This window comes from Cuculus canorus, chromosome 1, assembly GCF_017976375.1.
Source record: "Cuculus canorus isolate bCucCan1 chromosome 1, bCucCan1.pri, whole genome shotgun sequence".
Taxonomy (NCBI): domain Eukaryota; kingdom Metazoa; phylum Chordata; class Aves; order Cuculiformes; family Cuculidae; genus Cuculus; species Cuculus canorus.
Window position 1 is genome coordinate 112,882,840 of NC_071401.1, and position 19,303 is coordinate 112,902,142.

General features: G+C 36.3%; 2 protein-coding genes across 5 annotated transcripts in view; one reads left to right on the forward strand and one right to left on the reverse strand.

Moving 5' to 3' along the window:
• Nucleotides 1-19,303, reverse strand: part of ARL13B (ADP ribosylation factor like GTPase 13B) — a 46,182-nt gene that overhangs the window by 15,731 nt on the left and 11,148 nt on the right. The gene's annotated exons all lie outside the window — the stretch shown is intronic.
• On the forward strand, nt 1,202-12,947 carry STX19 (syntaxin 19). Its single transcript, XM_009557165.2, has 2 exons — nt 1,202-1,959; nt 11,485-12,947. Exon 2 carries the CDS (start codon nt 11,568-11,570, stop codon nt 12,444-12,446), a length of 879 nt encoding a protein of 292 aa, XP_009555460.1. The 5' UTR covers nt 1,202-1,959; nt 11,485-11,567; the 3' UTR covers nt 12,447-12,947.

A 19,303-nucleotide genomic window follows, 5' to 3' on the forward strand; every position in this document is an offset into this window, starting at 1 on the left:
ATTTGGCTTCCATTAACGCAATGGTAGATGGTTTTGGAACTAGACATCATAGTCTTTCTTCTGAAATCTCAAGTCATCACTGAAAGGCTTTTAGAAAATGTTAAGCCAAGGCTTGTACTTTGGATTTATCATACTCCAAATATCTCAGGGAAGGAACAATCACAGGAATTCACTCCATAGTCAGCAGAACTTGTCAACAAGTTTGATATAAGACTCACAACACCTCAGTTTGATATAAGACTTTATTCCTTCACGTTTTCTAGAATTGCAATATTACAACCGCAGTTCTTGATTACTTTACTCCCAAGAAAGTTTTTAACCTCAAAAAGACATTAAAATAAAAAGCTGTGTGGCACCTACAGTTCAATGTTACCATTAAATTCATACAATATGATTCATTACCTAATCTTTCCTTTTGAGTAGAGTTTACAAAGGACACCACGGAGATAGCTTCTCCCACATCCATTCTCTCTCATTCTTCTCATTCACTTTTAAGAACTATTTGCAGTCCAAAAGGTTCACATATTAATCACCAGCTTGGGGACAAATACCCCTACATCCTAATGATGATCAACTTTGCTGACTTGCCTGCAAAGCTAGAAAGAGCACAAGACTTTTCCCACCGCCACCCTGCTTTGAAAATCAATTCCCAAAACCAGTGACTCTACAGTACTTTGTACTTTGTGTCACTTAGTTCAGAGATTCCCTGCTTTTCAATGCATATATGGAAGCTATGACACTTTCAGTATGCTTATGATACTCCGACTCTACTAATTCTCACCAATCAGCTAAGACAATTAATGTCCTCTTGGTATTTGGCTATGAAACAGAGCCAAAATTAAGCCAGCAAAAAACTGAAATGAAATTCCAGAAAGCTGTGAAAATCAATTTAAAGACTGGAAAAAATTATTTCCTCCTCCTCCCCCCCCCCCCCCCTTTTAACCTATCTTTGTCAAACTCTAAACATCTTATTGCACTGCCCCCTCAAAAAGAATTCCTCAGCACTGCTGTCAATTCCTATCTAGATCTAACCGAAGAAAATTCCACATTCTACAAAGCACAGCTGAAGCAGAATGAAATGTTGGTAAGCTGCATAGCTCAGCATGAGTGTCACACTAATGTCTTGCAGAAGCTGCTGATTTTTAACTCCTAATATCTTGAAAGGCGTAAGATTTGTCTTTTTTGGTCAATTAGCTTCCATTTTCTCCACAGCACGCTGTTGATATACTGACTGTATTCAAGAAAATACAGCTGAGGTGCTATATCTGAAAAAGCAGCAATCCAAATAGCTGCCTGCACCTCATGCTCCCAAGAACTGAAGTGGTATAGCACAGGTCACGTATTCATGCTGTACTTCTCTGTTCTGCTTCTGACTTTAGGTCAAACTTATGAATGGAGTTAAAATATTTTTAAGGTACTGAGTGTTAAATAAGAGTATTATTATGACAGATTTTTCTCCCCTTTCAGGTTCATGTATGAATGACCTAGCCTTGCTTCCTTTTCCCTTCACGCTTCAGCGCAGAAGCAAGCAACCCTTGCACTTGGACTCGTAGTTTAGGCACTGCTCCACTGGCAGCTTACACGGCCTCTATCTAGGGAGCTGCTCCTAAACACTTCCTGCCACTGGGCAGCTCCAGCAGTGATCCGCCTCTCAGCAAGGCTGGGCTTCAAACAGGCAGAACCAGATTCCCCAAGTAGAAAGTAATCAATTTGCCTGTCTACTGCAGTTGCAGAAGTTAGCTTCTCTCTCTCGCAGCACCACTCTTGAAGATGATCCCTTGGATAATTATTTAAGAACTAGAAGCAGAAGGCACGCAGAGAATTCTTAATGGAATGCCGTTCAAGACACATTACTTAGGCAAATATTCAAAACAATATTTTTCAGATTATACTGAAGCTTACCCTCCCGAGTTCCTCTGTAAAGGATAAAACGGAAAGACACCAGAACAAGATTAAAAGGTAAAGCATTTACTTTTACTTAATATTTATAAATTTGCAAATAATGGATGTCTGCCCTGCAAAGAATTGGATATTTCTCTAGGTGAATAGTCTCGGAGCTCTGCTGCTCATGCACAGGAATGTTAGGTTTCTGAGGCAAGTTTTATGCATAAAAATTTCTTCTTTAGGGAATATGTCAGAGATGTCTCAAAGGATAGACCTTGATTTTAATTTTCCAAGTCAGTAGAACTTAACATATAGCAATTTTTCATGTTTAAAAAACTGTAGGAGGTATATATCAAAACATACTTGAAGGCACAGGAGGCCACCTGTTGGTCTATCATATTAAGTTTGCTGAGTGAGAAGCTTTCATATATAAAATCATGCTTGGGTTATTTCAATTTCACAAAAAATATATTTGGAACCTCCCTAGTGTAAAAAAAACTTAGTTTACACTAGAAATAAAGAAAAGGCAGGCACCAGCTGCTTTTATATCAAGTAAGATTCTTTTAAGCGACTAGAGAGCTTTTGAACTTTATTTTAAGAGTCACGAGAAACAATGTGGAAAGGGAGTGTATGTGTGCATTGGCACAACTGACATCTACAGTTAAGTAACAATATTCCTTTTAGAAGCTAGAAGACATGCCAGAGAAAAACAAAGTCTGAATGCAAACTATGTGTGTTTCTTGACCTGTTTCTAAAATGTAAATTACACAGGAAAGAAGAAAAAGGGGAGAAAAAAAACCCCAAAACATCAAAGTTTACTGTACAACCCAAAAGATTTGTTAAAAATAAAATTCAGTATGAAAAAAGACATAAGACATTTGTATCTCAGGTTTCATCAAAAATCCAGTAAGTGTTACAGAAAGGGTTTATGTGGGAAGGGGCTATTTGTGTAAGTGTATGTAAGCACATAACTGTTTGTTTTCTTGTTTTGCATACTTGGAGTTTTTTGGTTTTTTTTTTAACACAGTTACTTTCCAATTTATACATTTCTCTCAATTTCTGTGGGAAACTCATACACTGAAACCAAATACTGTAGAGGGTACACACTGCGGGGGGTGGGATGGTGTAATTTGTAAAAGCAGCAGAGATGCTGCTTTTGAGGTTATGTTTAATCACAGTCATTTTTCACAAACCCAAAATATCAGGCCAAACTTGCCTAGTGGCCATCAAAATTAACTAGCAGCAAAGCATGGCTGAAGTAAAAATATTGTAGTATCATAACTATCAACATTATTAAAAGCAACTTAAGGAAAACATATCTTTATGAGAATGATTTATCTAAGATCAAGAATATTAGTCTTTAGGGCTACTTGAGTGACTGAATTAACATTCCTAGGAAAAGAATGAAGAGAGAGAATCTTTGAATTTAACAGCAGACTACACAAGGGAAAGAGTAATGCTGTATTCTTCAGTCTACAGTCAAATCTTCCATTTAAAAATGCTGTTCTACTTTTTTCCTTCAGAAATTTCATCTCTCATATTTTAACTTTTTTCTTGGACAACCTTGTGGACAGCAATCAGTATGATGTTTTATCCCAGAGAAGTGAGGCCTCAGCAGACAGAGCAAGAAAAGCTTTATTAGTCCCTGAGTTTTGCTTCTGTTAACATCCATGCAAGTCAAACTCCTGATACACAAATGGGCAGAAAGATGTCAGTTTGTCAGGTTGCTTTTTACTCTTTCTTCTTCAGTTATTGGCAGTTCATTAGCTTTTTGAGAAAGTCACAGAAAACAGAATTCTTGATATTTTTAGCGAACAAGCAGACAGAAGAACTAGCCAACAGTTTCAGGCCTCCTACAGAGACATTGGGCACTTCTAGATTAATTGCGGCTCCTATTTCCACAGACTTTTTGTAGATTGCCTTCAAAAGCTTTTGACTACACAGAAATATTCCAAATGGTGAGTGTTAACAGATCTTAAATGACATTCTTGTTTAGCACTCAAAGGTCTTCTGGATTGTCCAACTACAACCCATCACTAACTTTTTACTGACTGACACTAGGCTCCTTCTCAAATCAGCTACCTTATTTAATTTCTCTAGAGTGCTTTTCATGCTTTCAATTCTTATGCAAAACAATCTTTTGATTATTAGGGTAAACTATAATGAAAAACTGGTAAAGCCTACAAGATTATCTACCTGTAAACATCAATTAAGAGTTTGTTTTCATGCAGTTGTACAGAGATAGAGGAGAAATTCTTCTAATTCAGCCTTTTCCCTAAGCTGTTCAAATAAGAGTATAGTTGGAAATAAGAGTCTAAACTCATCCTGTTTATAATATCTCTAGGAAACTCTAGAGCAACTTCATTCTCATATTACCTTGCGACGTAGTCACAAGAACGTCAACAATTAGAATTTGTTTCATTTTAGTTAAGTGGCCTCATTCTTACCTCAGACCTGAATCATATTCCTATTTACTGAAAACACCTTTCTCTGACATGCTCTGCTATTAGTTTAATCATATCTATTGATTTAATAGGCTGCACCCAAAGAGATGTCTGAGCTCACATCAAGATTATTACATCCAGCTTCAAGATGTGCAATTCCAAAAGATATTGCCATCTATTTTTGTATGACATTTAAAAAAATGTAAATATGAATTGTTTTCTTATACTGTTTCACCTTGATGTATCAATACCTAGGCAAACATAGAAGTTATTTAGTCAAAGCTGCCTATAAGATTATGTTCTTTAAAAGCTGCCTGGAAACCCTTACATTTATTACAGGTGAATTTCAAGGGTGTGATATGTAGCTATACGGTCTGACAGAGATGAAATGAGAATGTAAAGTAGGTGGGATTTTGCACAGTACAAATTTTGAGTCTGCAGTTCTACTGTCAGGAAGACGAAACTCTTGAAACTGATTTATAGCAATACAAAGTCATTAACTAGGAGTTCAAACTATTAAATGGAAATAATTTCACCTGCCCTCTATCCTGTTGCATCCCTTTTTTTTTGCTCATAATTTATTTTCAATTACTGCTTTAAAAATATATCAATATCTGGACCTTAGTTGTGTGATCTTTTGGCAGAGGAGATAATATTTTCTTTCTGGATTTCTGTGACCTATAAGTGGCTATCGTATTTGCACCAGCTAACTAAGTGAAGGTGACTATTTCTAGTATTATTCTTGCTGGAAATAAACCCAGGTGTATACAATGTATACATTAACTTTTGTTTATATCTGAGGTCTCTTAAAGAGCACTACTGATACTAAATCTCTAGTTTAATAGGTAAAAAAAAATCATGAAAACATTAAATAAGGTCTTCAACGTTCCTTTTAATCAAGGCATACTCCATTCCCTTACCAGTTACAGAAAATAATCTACAGACTAACTGATTTACAGAGTGAGATCATTGTTTCGTCAGTCAGGACTCAGAGGTGCAGTATGCATCACCACAACTGTGACTTATGTCAGTGCAAAAGCATGAGCTCCACCACCTTTCATCACCCAAAGTATCAGAAGGGAAGATGAGAATTGCTGTCTGTAGACATAGAAAGAGTGGTAGGTGCTTTTCAAGTCTTCCATATCTGCAGCCAAACATTCATAACAAAGGCACCAAAACTCCAAGGAACCTCAGATTTGCCAGTGATTCACTGTGCATCTTTGAACCAAATTCTTCATAAAACAGCAAAAACCCCCATGTTTTTCTAATTGGAACACAAGAAAAGTATTAACAGCTGTAGAGATTTAGAAAGTATAAAAGAATGTAATACAGATGATTCACAAACTGTTGTATTCTCCTATTCCATTAAAGCTAAAGTCTATATCTTGTATTATTCCCTTCTCTGTGAGTTCTTTCCTGTGTCATGCAACAGCACACAATCAACACAAGACAGATAAATCTCCCACAGAGATGCATTGTGTTATGCATTTCTGGCCAAATGCTTGAGAAGATCTGAATTATTTTAAGTAACTAGGGTCTATTTCCCTGCTCTACATCTCCCTTGGAAGGCTTACTCCGCTTGCATGATTTGGTTACACTTTTCCAGCAGCTTTGGACTTCCCTCTTTATTCCATTTGAATCTCATGTTTTTACTCAGTAACAACACTTCTCCACCTCCCATGATCTATTTCACACTAATGAGAGCAACTCCCAAGCTACCTTGCACCATTTCTGTGCTCCTGCATATTAGTCATTTTGGTTTCACCGAGTAGCCTTATGGCAGTTATAGTGGGTAACACTGTCTCACGAGGACAAGCAACCAGACTATATTTCCTCTATATTACTTAGTAAGCAATACCAGAAGCGATGTGCTACAAGTTATTTTTCAGAGACAAAGGCTGAGAAACACAAATGACTTTTACATGTTAATATCTTTTAATATCAAGAGTGAGATACCCACTAGCACTTAAGTGCCCTGTGCTGAAAATGTTACTGATTTTGCATTATCATATCATATATACTCTAATACAATTTAGCTACTTTACACATATAATGACATCTGCTTTTAGGGTCACAACCAGGGCAAGCTCTCTGCCTTTGGTATTTTCCTGTTGAACCACTCCCACATTTCCCACAAACAGAAACCTGAACTTAGAAATATTTTTAAATGTTTTTCTAAGGACTTATCATCTTAAGACAGAAATACTTTAAGAGGATATTTTCATCCACCCACCTTGCTATGTGATAATACTTGGTTTAAGCATGTTTGCTTACAAGGTATTTAAGTTAAGTGAGACTTTTTAAACAATGAAGAAAACAAATGCCACCTGTAGCTAGACTGCTCACTCTACTGTCTTACGGCATATCTTTGGATAGTAAGGCAAGATTCTAGAACACCATTAAATAAGTTCCTTCTTTTCTTGTGAGAGTATTTGAGAGAACATAGACCTTTGAGACAAACTGGAATTTCAACTCAAACCCCTAGTTTTCCCCATAGAAGACTACAAGTATGTTAAATTGCAGACATTTAAATATTATATGTGTCACACTAATTTTTCTGTTGCTAAACTTAAGACACTTAAAGCAGTAAGCAAGTTGCAGACCAGAGTATGACTCTAAACATTATTCAGAGTCACTGTGCTCAAAATTAACAGTTACATGGGTTTGTTGGCACTATATAACGGAGCTATAATGTAACTGCACTGCTTCCTGGAAATGGATTCAAAAGAAAATAAGGAATAATTGAAAAAAAAATATTATTTGTGACCAGAAATTCCATGGGGAAATGTTGCCTGAAAGCATTCTCTACCCAGTAACCTTAATTGACTCATAACTAGAGGAACAGGAAATCAAACTGACCTTTATTTTTTTTGCAATCGTTAAGAAAGAAAAAAAAAATAGCTATTTCAAGAGGTAAAGAAAGGAGTATGATGCAGAACACAAATCTTCTCAGAGAGCTCTTAAAGGGAGAATTTTGTCCCTTGATTGTCTGCAAGTCCTCTTCTGTGGATTGCAGTATGTTAAAAAAGATGTGAGAAGGCATGTAAATTGCACTTAAGATCAAATACAAACAGTGCCTTTTGTACCAGACATTTTAATGAAAGTGCTGAATAACCAAGAATTAGTGAACAAAACTATGGAAATTAAAATAAACAGGAGTTTTTGATAATTTCCATCAAATTCATTATCTTTGAATTTAGAACATACCTTATCATCATGACAGATTAATAATGGTGATCCAGTCATCAGGATCTATTATGCCTCTAGTCAGTATGCTGAGGTAATTGTCATTACAAAGACTTTCCCAGCCACATATCAGCAGTTTAGGTGGAGAGATTCATAACCCTGATGAGCAGCAAAGTTATCAAAAGGCAACACCCTTAAAACGTATTTGACAAGGATGTGACAACTGTGTTTCTGAACCTATCAACTATATATAACTATATATAAAGGTACCTTCCAGAAGAAAAAAAATCAAACTAAATCACCAGTGGATCTGCATGGTATAAGCACTGAAAGCGTTGGGGAGGAAAGCCTTTTAAGAAGATAAGATATACCAGTAACCAAACTGAAATGCTACATGCGTATTCCTACTTTTCTCCCCAAATACCTGTATGAAAGCACATCAATAATTCTTGAACTCTGAGTACAACCTAGGTACTGGACAAACTTGGGTCTGATTCTTCCTCCTTTTGCATCCTTACTCCTATCACCTCCTCCCCAAATCCATCCTATAGCCCTGTCTGTTCTTTGTCTATGCTTTCAATCTTACATTGCTTCTGAGTGTGAACAGGGAAGGCACAGTGCCACAAAAATTTGACTAAGTTATTGCATGCCTATTATTAAGGCAACTCCATTTCTATGTATTACCTTTTATTGAAAACTGGCTAGCAGCTTGTGATTCTGGCTCCAAACAGATGGTTTCAGCACCAGCAACAGTTCGGATAAAAGATTACTCAGCAGCATTCACGACTGAGGAATGCCCATAAAAACAGGCAAACCTCACCAATGTTCTTCACATTATATGTGTAAGATCATTTAGGGCCATTTCTAAGCATAGTCAAAAATTTGAAGCTAGAGTTTAACAACCTAATGCTTTCTCATCTACTGTTTTGCTCTGCTTTTACTGCAGTCTCTTAGCTGTTTTACCCAAACTTTCCAATCCTCAATGAAGGAAAAGTCTGATGAGGATGTGCTAGGCTGTGCTACTTCATTACTTCAGAAGGATCATATTTTAAAATATTTTTTTGAGTGTAGGGGACAGACAGATTAAGTCACTGGATTGCTCCCAGTTCACATATTCCCTTTATTCAACTCTAAAAGAACAGGCATATTCTCCCTCTATTGACAAAAAATTCAATGAAATAGATCTTTCATCTCAATCCAAAGAACAACAGGATATGCCCCATACATAAACATAAACATGTAGGACAACATCAAGGACTCAGTATATGAACAAAGGTTATTGTAGAACACTAAAGATATCAAGCCAAGAGTTTCCATGGTTATCTTTGTCATGAAGACGTCCTTATTTATTTGAAACCAGCATGTGTTTCAATTGCCAGTATAATCAACCACATTTATTGGCAAGCATGTTCAGTGGCAGGTTTTGAAGGCAAGCCTGATAGGATATAAGATATGAAACTAAAGTTCAATTGCTTACATTCCACTCTTTAGTGAGAGTGGTGTTTAAACAGAAAAAAAAAAAAAATCCATTTACAGCACTCTTAGGTATTTTCTGCTTTCTTCTTTGAGAATATTTGCAGATTTGCAATTTGGTTCAATTCTGTCATGTACACCCCCTCCCTCCAAGGAATACAGCTCTTTCAAGACCAATGTACCCAAACAGTGAAAAGTAGATGTCGATCATTAATGGATACGCAAATTGAAGATGAAGCCCAGTATACTTCTTGTATTCCCATGTTTAACTTATTTTCAAATGACAGTAGATTAATCATATGAAAATTTGGTAACTGCCCTTCTGAGAACTTGTACCATGTTCTAAAGAAGTAACTGGATGACTGCATGCATGTTTTAGAGCTTTTTGGTAATTACTTGCATTCTCTTAGAAAATGAAAGTCTTGCCACCTCACATCTTAAGCATTAATAGTAACCATAGAAATTGCTTTTAATCACAAGCTTGTCAAGCCATACTTAATTAACATGGGTCAACAGATGTGTTAGGCTATACTAAAACAGATTTTCAGGTCACTTCTCTGAAGCCTTGTTTAGCACTCCTGGATTCTTTCACATGCCCCAAGACTGAACTTTCCCCGTGGCAGTCTTGGTGGTGCCAAGTAGTTCTGAAACATTCCTAAAGAATGTGATCTTTAAGAAACTGCTTGACTTCTGCTGTGGGGAGATACACAGCAAATTATGCAATGAAGAGGAACTACTATAACTAAATTAATACGTGGCATTTTCCCCAAGTCAAAGTAATGTTTTCCAATAAAGTACCTGCAAGCTTGCCTGATCACAAGTCTAAGTACATTACTGTAACTTCTAAGGACTGCCAGGCTTTTTGGATTCTTTTGATGTGAACCAACAAACACTAAATTCAGATATTAAGGAATTAAGGAGGGAAAAAAAAAAGGTGGTTGGGGAAATCCACACTAGGGTAGAAAATCAACATTCTCTACAGTGTTTCGAGTTTTGTTTTTCAGCTAATCCTCCTGCAGACAGCCAGATTTAAGTCTGTGGAAGACATGTTCACACTATTCAATTCCATGACATATATTATGCAAAAAAAAAAAAAAATCTATTTAGGGACTTTAAATGTGCATAAGGGAGTAGAAATACAACAACAGTATCATCTGAAGTTGTTCAAATGTAACAAAATCATTTGCAGATAGACAAGTTACTGGACTGATCCTTTGTGGTTATTACAAATGCATCCTTCTGGATACTATAGAGAAATACTGCATTTGCCACAAACAACTATTTCAGAATAGTCCTGAAACCTCTGAAAACAGTCAAAAGATATCGCTGTACCCCAAGTAAAAACCCCATAATCTTCTAGTCCTGAACATTTTTTTACAGAACTTTTCCATTCTTGATCATAGTCCAAGGAAAGCATTTGTGTAGACTTCGGGAAAAATACATTCTTTCCTATAATTAAAAATAGATTAACTTAGTTTTTTTCTAAAACATATAATTAAGAGAAAGTTTCTGTTGTGTATCTCCAGAAAAGCTTGCACAACAGCTAGGGTAGAAAACAAAACTCAATTCACTTTTTATGAAACAAGAAACAGTAATGAATTGTATCCTATTGTAGTGCACAAATTATATTCGCCTAATTTTACGAAGATTGCAAATGACAGTGTAAAAATATATTACAGCAACCCAAAAAAGGCTTACAAAATATTCAAGATGCCATATTAGTGATATGGATCCGCTTCTATGAAAACTCAGACATTAATAATAATAAAAAGGCTAAATTATTAGAGTTCTGTTGATCTGTTTTGCTGTACAGTTAACAGCTTCACCAAATATCAGTTTAACTCCCCAGGCAAGGGAAGGCAAGGAAAATGGAGAAAAGGCTTTTCAGCATGGCTAAACTAATAGCCTAAAGTAGGTTATTCATGCCAGAACTCTGGTTCTTAAACAGTCTACCTCATAACCCCAAAAGCTGAAGTGTTTCCTACTGATAATCCAGAAATAGAGCCATAGATTCTATCCCATTTCTGTAAAGATTTAAAAGTTGATTAGTTTATATCAAATGAGGAATTATGATAAAATAAGAATTTTGGCCACTCCTCTCTACCTCACCAAAATATAAGCCCTCTCCATACACTATATTCCTCACTGTTCTAAGTTCTGGACCCTACGCCACAAAATCTACCACCAAAATGGGCTTGGGCTACAAATCACTCTGGGGAAAAAAACACTATGGTGAAGATGCTGAGGGAAGACTGTTAACTCTACCCATCTAAAGATAAATTAAAAGCCTTGGGTGATGATTAAGTCCTACAGAAACTAGATCAAATGGTGTAGTGCACTGACACTACCTCTCTTGTACATTTCTTCAGAATACGTATCACTTCCAATTCATTTTTACTTTAGTTTCATGCAGAGGAAAGTAGCTCTAATCTCCAAAACTACTTTTCATGTGTACGTATAACTGCTAACAATGATTGTTATTACACTCTGATTACAGTGAAAGAAGTAAAAACTATTGGAGTCAAGTCCTTGTGTTGCAAGAGGGGAAAAAACCTTGGAAAAAACCTGAACACAAAAAACATGAAAGACCGCCTCCAGGAGCTTAAACTAAGAGCTAAGGAACTACAGATAGCTGGAGAAAACAGTGGTGCAACTGTACAAGAAGAAGGTGAGGAGGAGTTTGAACAGCAGGCCATTATTTATGAAAAGGAGCCAATAACTGAAAGGCACTTGCATGAAATCCAGAAGCTTCAGAATGAAATCAATAATTTGGTGGAAGAAGTTCATAAATTCAGTCAACAACAAAAAAGCCTACTATCTTCAATGAGAAGATTCAGTGTTCTGAAAAAGGAATCTAACATAGCAAGAGAAATAAAAATTCAAGCAGAGCACATACGAAAATGTTTGGATGAACTGTCTAAAACAGTGAAAAAAGCTGAAAATGATCATGGGCCATCACGTGCTACAGTAAGAATTCTAGCTTCCCAGCATGCTTTCTTATCCCATCGTTACCTAAATGCTATGCTCTCATACAATGACGCTATAACTGCTAAGCAAGAGAAATGCAGAAGATTCATTGTCCGTCAGCTTGAAGTAGCTGGTAAAGAGGTACCTGAGGAAGAAGTCAACGACATGCTCCAACAAGGAAAATGGGAGATTTTCAATGAAAATCTGCTTACTGAAGTCAAAATTACCAAAGCTCAGCTTTCAGAGATTGAACAGAGACACAAAGAACTAGTAAATCTAGAGAACCAGGTCAAAGACTTAAAGGAACTTTTTATCCAGATATCAGTTCTGGTGGAGGAGCAAGGGGATATGATCAACAACATTGAAATCAGTATGAACAACACTCAAGAATACACTCAAGTATCTAAAGAAAAATTTGGGCTTGCAGTTAAGTACCGAAAAAGAAACCCTTGCAAAGCACTATGCTGCTGGTGTTGTCCATGCTGCAAATAACAAAAAAGTAAACTGTCTGAAATACTAAAGGTTCCTATTTAGTAAACTGATCTTGTAAAGGAGACTCAGGATCATTCAGTTGCGTCATTTTTCTTCCCATTTCCCCTTCCATAGAGCTCTCAGGAAAAACTGCACCTGTTTGTCCAAGCAGAATTAGAAGAAAGCAGAGAATTTTGTGGTTTTCTGAGAAACAGATGGACTAGGAAAAAGATCAAGGGACACAAGTGACACGTTTTTGTTCTTCCACTCAAACTAAAGCGATGTGGCAACAAACTACCTGCGCTTCTGGGAAGTACTGAAAATATTGTTAATCTCAAAGACAGGATTCATAAGAACAGTTTAGTTACCTTTTATAAATTAAAAATTACTATTTTTAATTGTTTTGTGATTTTTTTCACATGTATTACTTAGTACAAATTCTAAGTTGTTTTTTTTTTCCCAGGAATCTGAAATCTACACACAAAGCAGACGTCATTAGTAACAATCCAGAACATGATGCCTAAACTAAACAATAAGTCAGAAAACAGGTACTAGGAGTATTTCGGTGCTGCCTTTATAGGAAAAGTTACTTACAGGCTTACTTACCTATTTAACACCACGAAATAATGGTCATGTTATAGCTGGACAGTGTGAACTATCTTATGGAATATGAAACAGACATTAGGTTATTTATTTTAGTAACACCATAATGTACTTCTTAGAGATAGGTGTTAAGTTCATATTTTCTGGGCACATTAAAGATGATTAGAAGTGGAAGACCACATCACCAAACCTACAGGGATATTTGTTAGCAGCCTGCTGAGAAGCCAAGCATTAATAAACCAACACAGAGATATTTAAATTATTCATCTGTTATATATAGGCAGACCCCTACCATATAAGGACAGAGGAATGTTATACTTCATTACACAGTGATAAGACACATTCTTACTGATGCCTAGCCTATCTAAATATGCAGTTGCCTCCACAGTCTCACTTTTGCTAGTACAAAAATAAAGGAAAATAATACAATTAAAAAATATAAACTCCATCCTTATAAAAACAAACGTAATCTAGAAACAGAGAATTATTTAGGTTGGAAGGAACTTCTAGAGATATCCAGACCAACTTCTTGCTCAAATCATGAATTTCTCTGGTTGCAGCCCTTGCCTTACCACTTCTCATCCTACTATCACACCTCTAAGAAGAGCCTTGTTCTGTTATCTTCATACTTTACTAGTAGACAGCAGGAAGATCTCTCCCATAGTTTCTTCATCTTAAGTCTGAACAAATGCAGTTCTCTGATTCTCCTCATATGTCGCATGCTCCAATACCCAAGCAGCATGAACTGACTATAGTATAATCAACATTTGTCTTCGTGGTCTTCTTGTAGTGAGAAGTCTAGAACAGGACATGGTATAGGACATGCATTTACTTGTACTACTACAAGAGTGGCCAGAAGAACTAATTGAGGGTTTGCAGAACTCAAGATGGTTCCACAAAGTTCTGCTAATTGTAGAAACCTAGAATCCTCAGGTAGGTATCCAAAACATGTCTAAAGTAGTAAATACGAGTAAGTCCCCTGAGCATCTAAAACAGAGCAGCTAGCCATTGACTCAACCTGTCCCGTAAGATACCTTAAACGATCTTTATGAAATAACTGAATTAACAAGACAGGAAGTGTATCACTGCTTTATTTTGCAGCAATAGTAATTATTTCTGCAGTGAATAAAAGCAAGCAAATGCGGCGTGCTTTTGCTTTCTATTGCCTCAATGGTTGGTTTCTGCCCTGTACCTAACCCCTTTTGGAACTGAATGAGAAACAGTGCTCTAATGCAATTTAAGAGAAAATAACAATGCGGAAAAAAAAACAAACCAAAAAACTATTTCCAAAAACAAACAAAACCCCACACACTAAAACCAAACACCAAAGCAGGAATGTATTTCTGAACTCCTGTATGCTGTGCAAAGACATCATCAATACCACTATATCTGGACACAGTCAGAGCAAATTGCACTGCAGTTCTGCAAGACACTGAGTTAGATGTCTTTAATTGTATCTAGTGAAAAAACCCCACTCTACAATCAAAAGGCAGTACTGAATTATTTTCACGTTGCAATTTTTATAAATAGTGGGATACCCTCTATTCCAACTTAGAATTGCAGCTGTTATTGAAGTACAGTCAGAGGTCTGAACCTTACAGTGGAAAAGATTATTTACACAGTAGCAACAAAAAATTAAATTAGAAAATGATACTATTATTTCAGTAAATAATGTCCCTTAACTGTTACATATATAGAAGCTACCTTTATGTTCTAAGGGTAGAATAGAAAGTAGCCACTAAAAAATACAGAGTACGCTTCTATGGCCAACATGCTCTTTCATATATAAATACATATATATATATGTATGTATGTATGTAAACTTATATAATACATACAGAAATATGCACTACACACAAACACCACCCCATCTTCTTTTCCTGTTCCTACTTCTAGAAAAAACAAATGTACATAACAGATAGCCCTCTCCTCTCCAGCGCCCTTAATAAGAAATGCATTATGGTACTTCTGTGAAGGATTATTGCAGCCAGTGTTGACAAAGAGAAAAACAAAATACAACAAATACCACCTATTTACACAGCATCGCCCATGCATAAGTATTCACACAAATATCCTCATCTAAGAAGGAAATTTATTCCTAGGCTAGCCCTTCTTCTTCACACCATAGAGATATTCCTTTAAAATAAATATGGTCTAGTTAAACAAGTCCTGTACTTTAAATCCTGGAAGAAAACTCAAGTTTAAGTAATAAGCAGGAAGACGGCTGCCTATCTATATGCAAGTAAATAATTCACGTAGTTTTCAGCTGTATATTGGTTAGAAAGTGGCAAAACAGAAACATATGTAACACCCTGCACATTACATGCTGCAGAAGAACTGAGAAGAGAGAAAACCAAGAATATCGTGGAAAGTTTTTTCTTAATACAAGAGCCATTGACTGAAAGAAATTAGCATTAACTATAACGTACGGTGACATAATGAGAATTTGAGATTAAGTATTCAAAACTATTAACAGGAGAAATTATGCAGGCTGAAGTTATCACTAAAATAACTTCCCACTGGGTTTTTTTTCAGTCACGTAGTTATGCAGAAGAGTAAACAAATCAAAGCAGAGCTGCTAGTATTCTAATAAAAGTGTGAAATATTAATAGATACAATCGTTTTTCAACAAAATAACAAGGAGAAAGCAGAGTTCAACTGAAAATAATAGCTGCCCAGCAATGCAAAAACCCCCAAACCAAAACCAAATAAAACCAGGACTTGTATTTGCCTACATAATATGAAGTGTAAATTTTCCTTTGAATAAAAGGAAGGAGAAAACAATTCAGAAAAGAAAATTTACACTTGCATACTTACATGTCTTGAGGATGGTGACAGAAGAATTGACTCATGAACATAAGAACTGCAAGAAGCCTCATTTTATAGAACTCAGATTCACCATACGTAACAGGCTGACCAACTACTTAAGTACTTCAGTATTAAACAAGGCCTACATAAGCAAAGCAAATATAAAGCAGTAAACCTGAACACTAAAAAAGTGCCAAATATAAAGTTTAACATTTTCAAGTAATTTATACTAAAAGTCTACAACAGACAATACCATGAACACATCAGGAAAATTGCCTTAAAATGATACTGATACCTCCATGAGTGTTGATAGATAGTAAGATGCCACAGTATCTATTCAATTTGAAGCAAGTATCACACCGAACAATAGAAGGACTCTTATATCCCCATAGTACTGTACCACACAGTGTCTTATACGGATGTTATGCCCACATTGTACAATTCATCCTATTTTCTCTCTAGGCTACCAGGCCTCAACTTCTCCCTAAATAGTACTCAGGCTCGCTATCCATTCTTTTATCAGGGAGAATGAGGAGCAAGAGTTGTCATCCCCTTTCACTTTTCTTCTGTCAGAAGTGTGTCTTCTTACCCATGGCGAAAAGCAGAGTTGCCATGTGCATCAGCGCAGTATGGAATTAGCGCATACCATAATACAACAGATTGGGATAGGAGAAAAGACAGCAAGAGTAAGAGTGGACCAGAGACTCCAGCTCCACTTGGCTCTGTAATGAAGGTTGCATTTCAAACTATTTAGAAACGGATCCTGTGCTTCATTGGGAAGTGAGATCCAGCTACCCATGATAATTCATGGTGGTACCTTGCTAGCACTAGTCACAGCATAAAGTTGATTATGAACAAAAGACATCCAAGAAGACAGACACTGACATAAATTAACATTAATTCCCAGTGCTTTTCAGAAAGGACTGCTGCTTGTTTTGGCAGGTATAAAACAAAACAGGAAAACGATTCTGGGGAAATGCTCTGTTATTTAAAGAAATAAGAGAAATAGTGTATTTACTGGGATAAGCTAGCATTTAAAAAAAAACAAACAAACCCTCAGATTTTTAACTTTAAGAAAAGAAGTGACTTTTTGTAGAATAAAGCACATACATTTTTCAAGGACCTACTCTTCTACTGGAAAGACTATATCCACAAGTACTTTAAAATTTTCACATACTCCGTGAGAGAACTGAGGGCCTTATTTGCATACCTCCATCTACATTATGATTAACTCTTTTACTGCACACATTACAGTCCCACTGGACAACATATGCAAAACTGTTCTCCCATCTCTCCTGCCCCACTTCTTCAAATACAGACATGAACTTAGTTGCTCACCCGGGTGATAAATTATAACTACATTGTCATGGTGGACAGTGCCAGAAAGCAAGCTCTGGCCCCTGGATAAAGTGGTGTGGACTGGCACCACTGTACTTTTTGGATATCCCCTTCTAGAGCGGATTGGTCACATCCACACTAAAGCACTTGATTCCAATTTCTTGTGGGCTGCATGTACCATCTCTCTGGCTTTAGCATTTTCACATATAACATTACTTTAATTTTAATTCCACATGTCCAAACTAATGATCAGTGCAATGCATCTCGTGAATTAATTGCTCATGCTGATATTTTATGCTTAAAGTTTTGGGGCATAGCATGAGGACATATAGTGTACAAGACTTGCTGATATTGATATCCTGATTAGTAGGACCTGAAGATGGTATGGTCTATACTAGGGTGACCTAGTTTGGTCACCCCAACCTACAGTGATATATAGACATGTCCTCTTGGGAAGGACAGACAGCTGTTTCTGTCCAAGAAGAAATAAGTGAATCAGCTACCACATACACAGCATGGCTCATTGTGCTGACAGCACCCAAAGAATGACAACAAAAAAAAGGGTGGAGTGCGGAAGAGGGGAGGGAAGTGAATGATTAAATCTCTCAGTGTAGAGAAATCACATAATTAGTGTGCTGCTCAGAAAGGGGGGGAAAAAAAAAAAGTTTAATTTGCCTACTTTCTATAAAGGACTGTCAAAGACTCCCAAACCTTTCCTGGTAACCATTAGGAGTATCACTCAATCAGTGGCAGATGGGGGAGGGTTGCTGGTGATTTGTGTTTGAGGTTGGTTTTGTTTATCGGATTTTTTTGAGGCTTTGGCTTGCTTTTCAGTATTTTTTTTGGTTCTTGAAACAAAATGAATCTACAGAGCACTGAATGAATGTAAAAAGCAGCAGACGCACTTGCCATCATGTAACAGCAAACAATTGGAGAACACTTTCATTAAATGCCACTATCAGAGATGTTTTTACTGTAATGAACCACTCCCCATAGTTATAAATAACATTAATTTTTTACAGGAAGAAACATACAAATATCTAAATTAGGGTAGGTTATTTTCCTTTTTAAATCTTTAAAGATAAAAAGCACATATAACTAGATAAAGGAACTTCATGATTCAGCATATATTTTCCCCCACTACATCACATCAAAATTTGTTTACCTGGAAAGTTTTTTTCCCCCACTACATTTTTAGACCATTTATGCAAGGACAGTTAGCTTCTACTAATCATACCACTGACTAAGTTAGTTTGGGTAAGAAACAGAGACCATAACTAGTTTTAATTCATTCACTTCACCTATTCTCAAAGGCAACAGGCAGATGAATACTTCAAACTTTTCACCACAACCAGACACAGCATGTGCTTACCCAGAGAGGAAATGCTGAAAGGAGGAAGGGAAGACGAGGAGAAAGAGGGTAAGAATTTAGCAACTAGTGAATGAGGTCAGAGCACGTATGAGAAGGTGAATACACTAGGGAATGTATTTATTCATTACGATAGTTATACAAATTATATTTTATTTCCTCTTGGAATTATTATTGAACAATCAATTTTCTAAAAACATTCACAGCAACAGCACTTTTCTTAATCCAAATCCCAATGTTCTGAACATCAGGAACTCTACAAGTAAAATAGGATGAAATTTCCAGCAAGCATTAACGTACCTAACAGGGAGTGCAACATGCGTTTCAAGTTTTTCTTTTATATATGCTGAGGTAGTTTATCATATAAAGGCAGATTAAGAAGAGAACTCCTAACATCTCAGAGGCAAATTCCTGCCTCCTTACCACTGCTACCACTCCAGTATCACTCCTTTCCAAGTTTTATTAAATAAGTAAAACATTACAAAGCACATCCACAAATATGATATTCATAACCACATAACTGGAATGTTATTTTAGAAATACACAAATTTAATTGTGTGATGAGAAATGGTTTATTTCAAAGATCTATCTTAGCTACCAGTCATGAATATGTTGTTTTTCCCTGATCCCACAGGCAAAATTAGTTTTGTCCAGATAGATTAAAGCCCATTAATGTAAAAGAAAAAGGTAATTATATTTTTTTATTATTATCTACCACAATTATATTAAAAAAAAAGGCATAACCAGCAGGTTATTTGAA

Excerpts from the sequence above, each read along its gene's own strand:
- STX19 (XM_009557165.2), top strand. The coding sequence starts at position 11,568 with ATGAAAGACCGCCTCCAGGAGCTTAAACTAAGAGCTAAGGAACTACAG.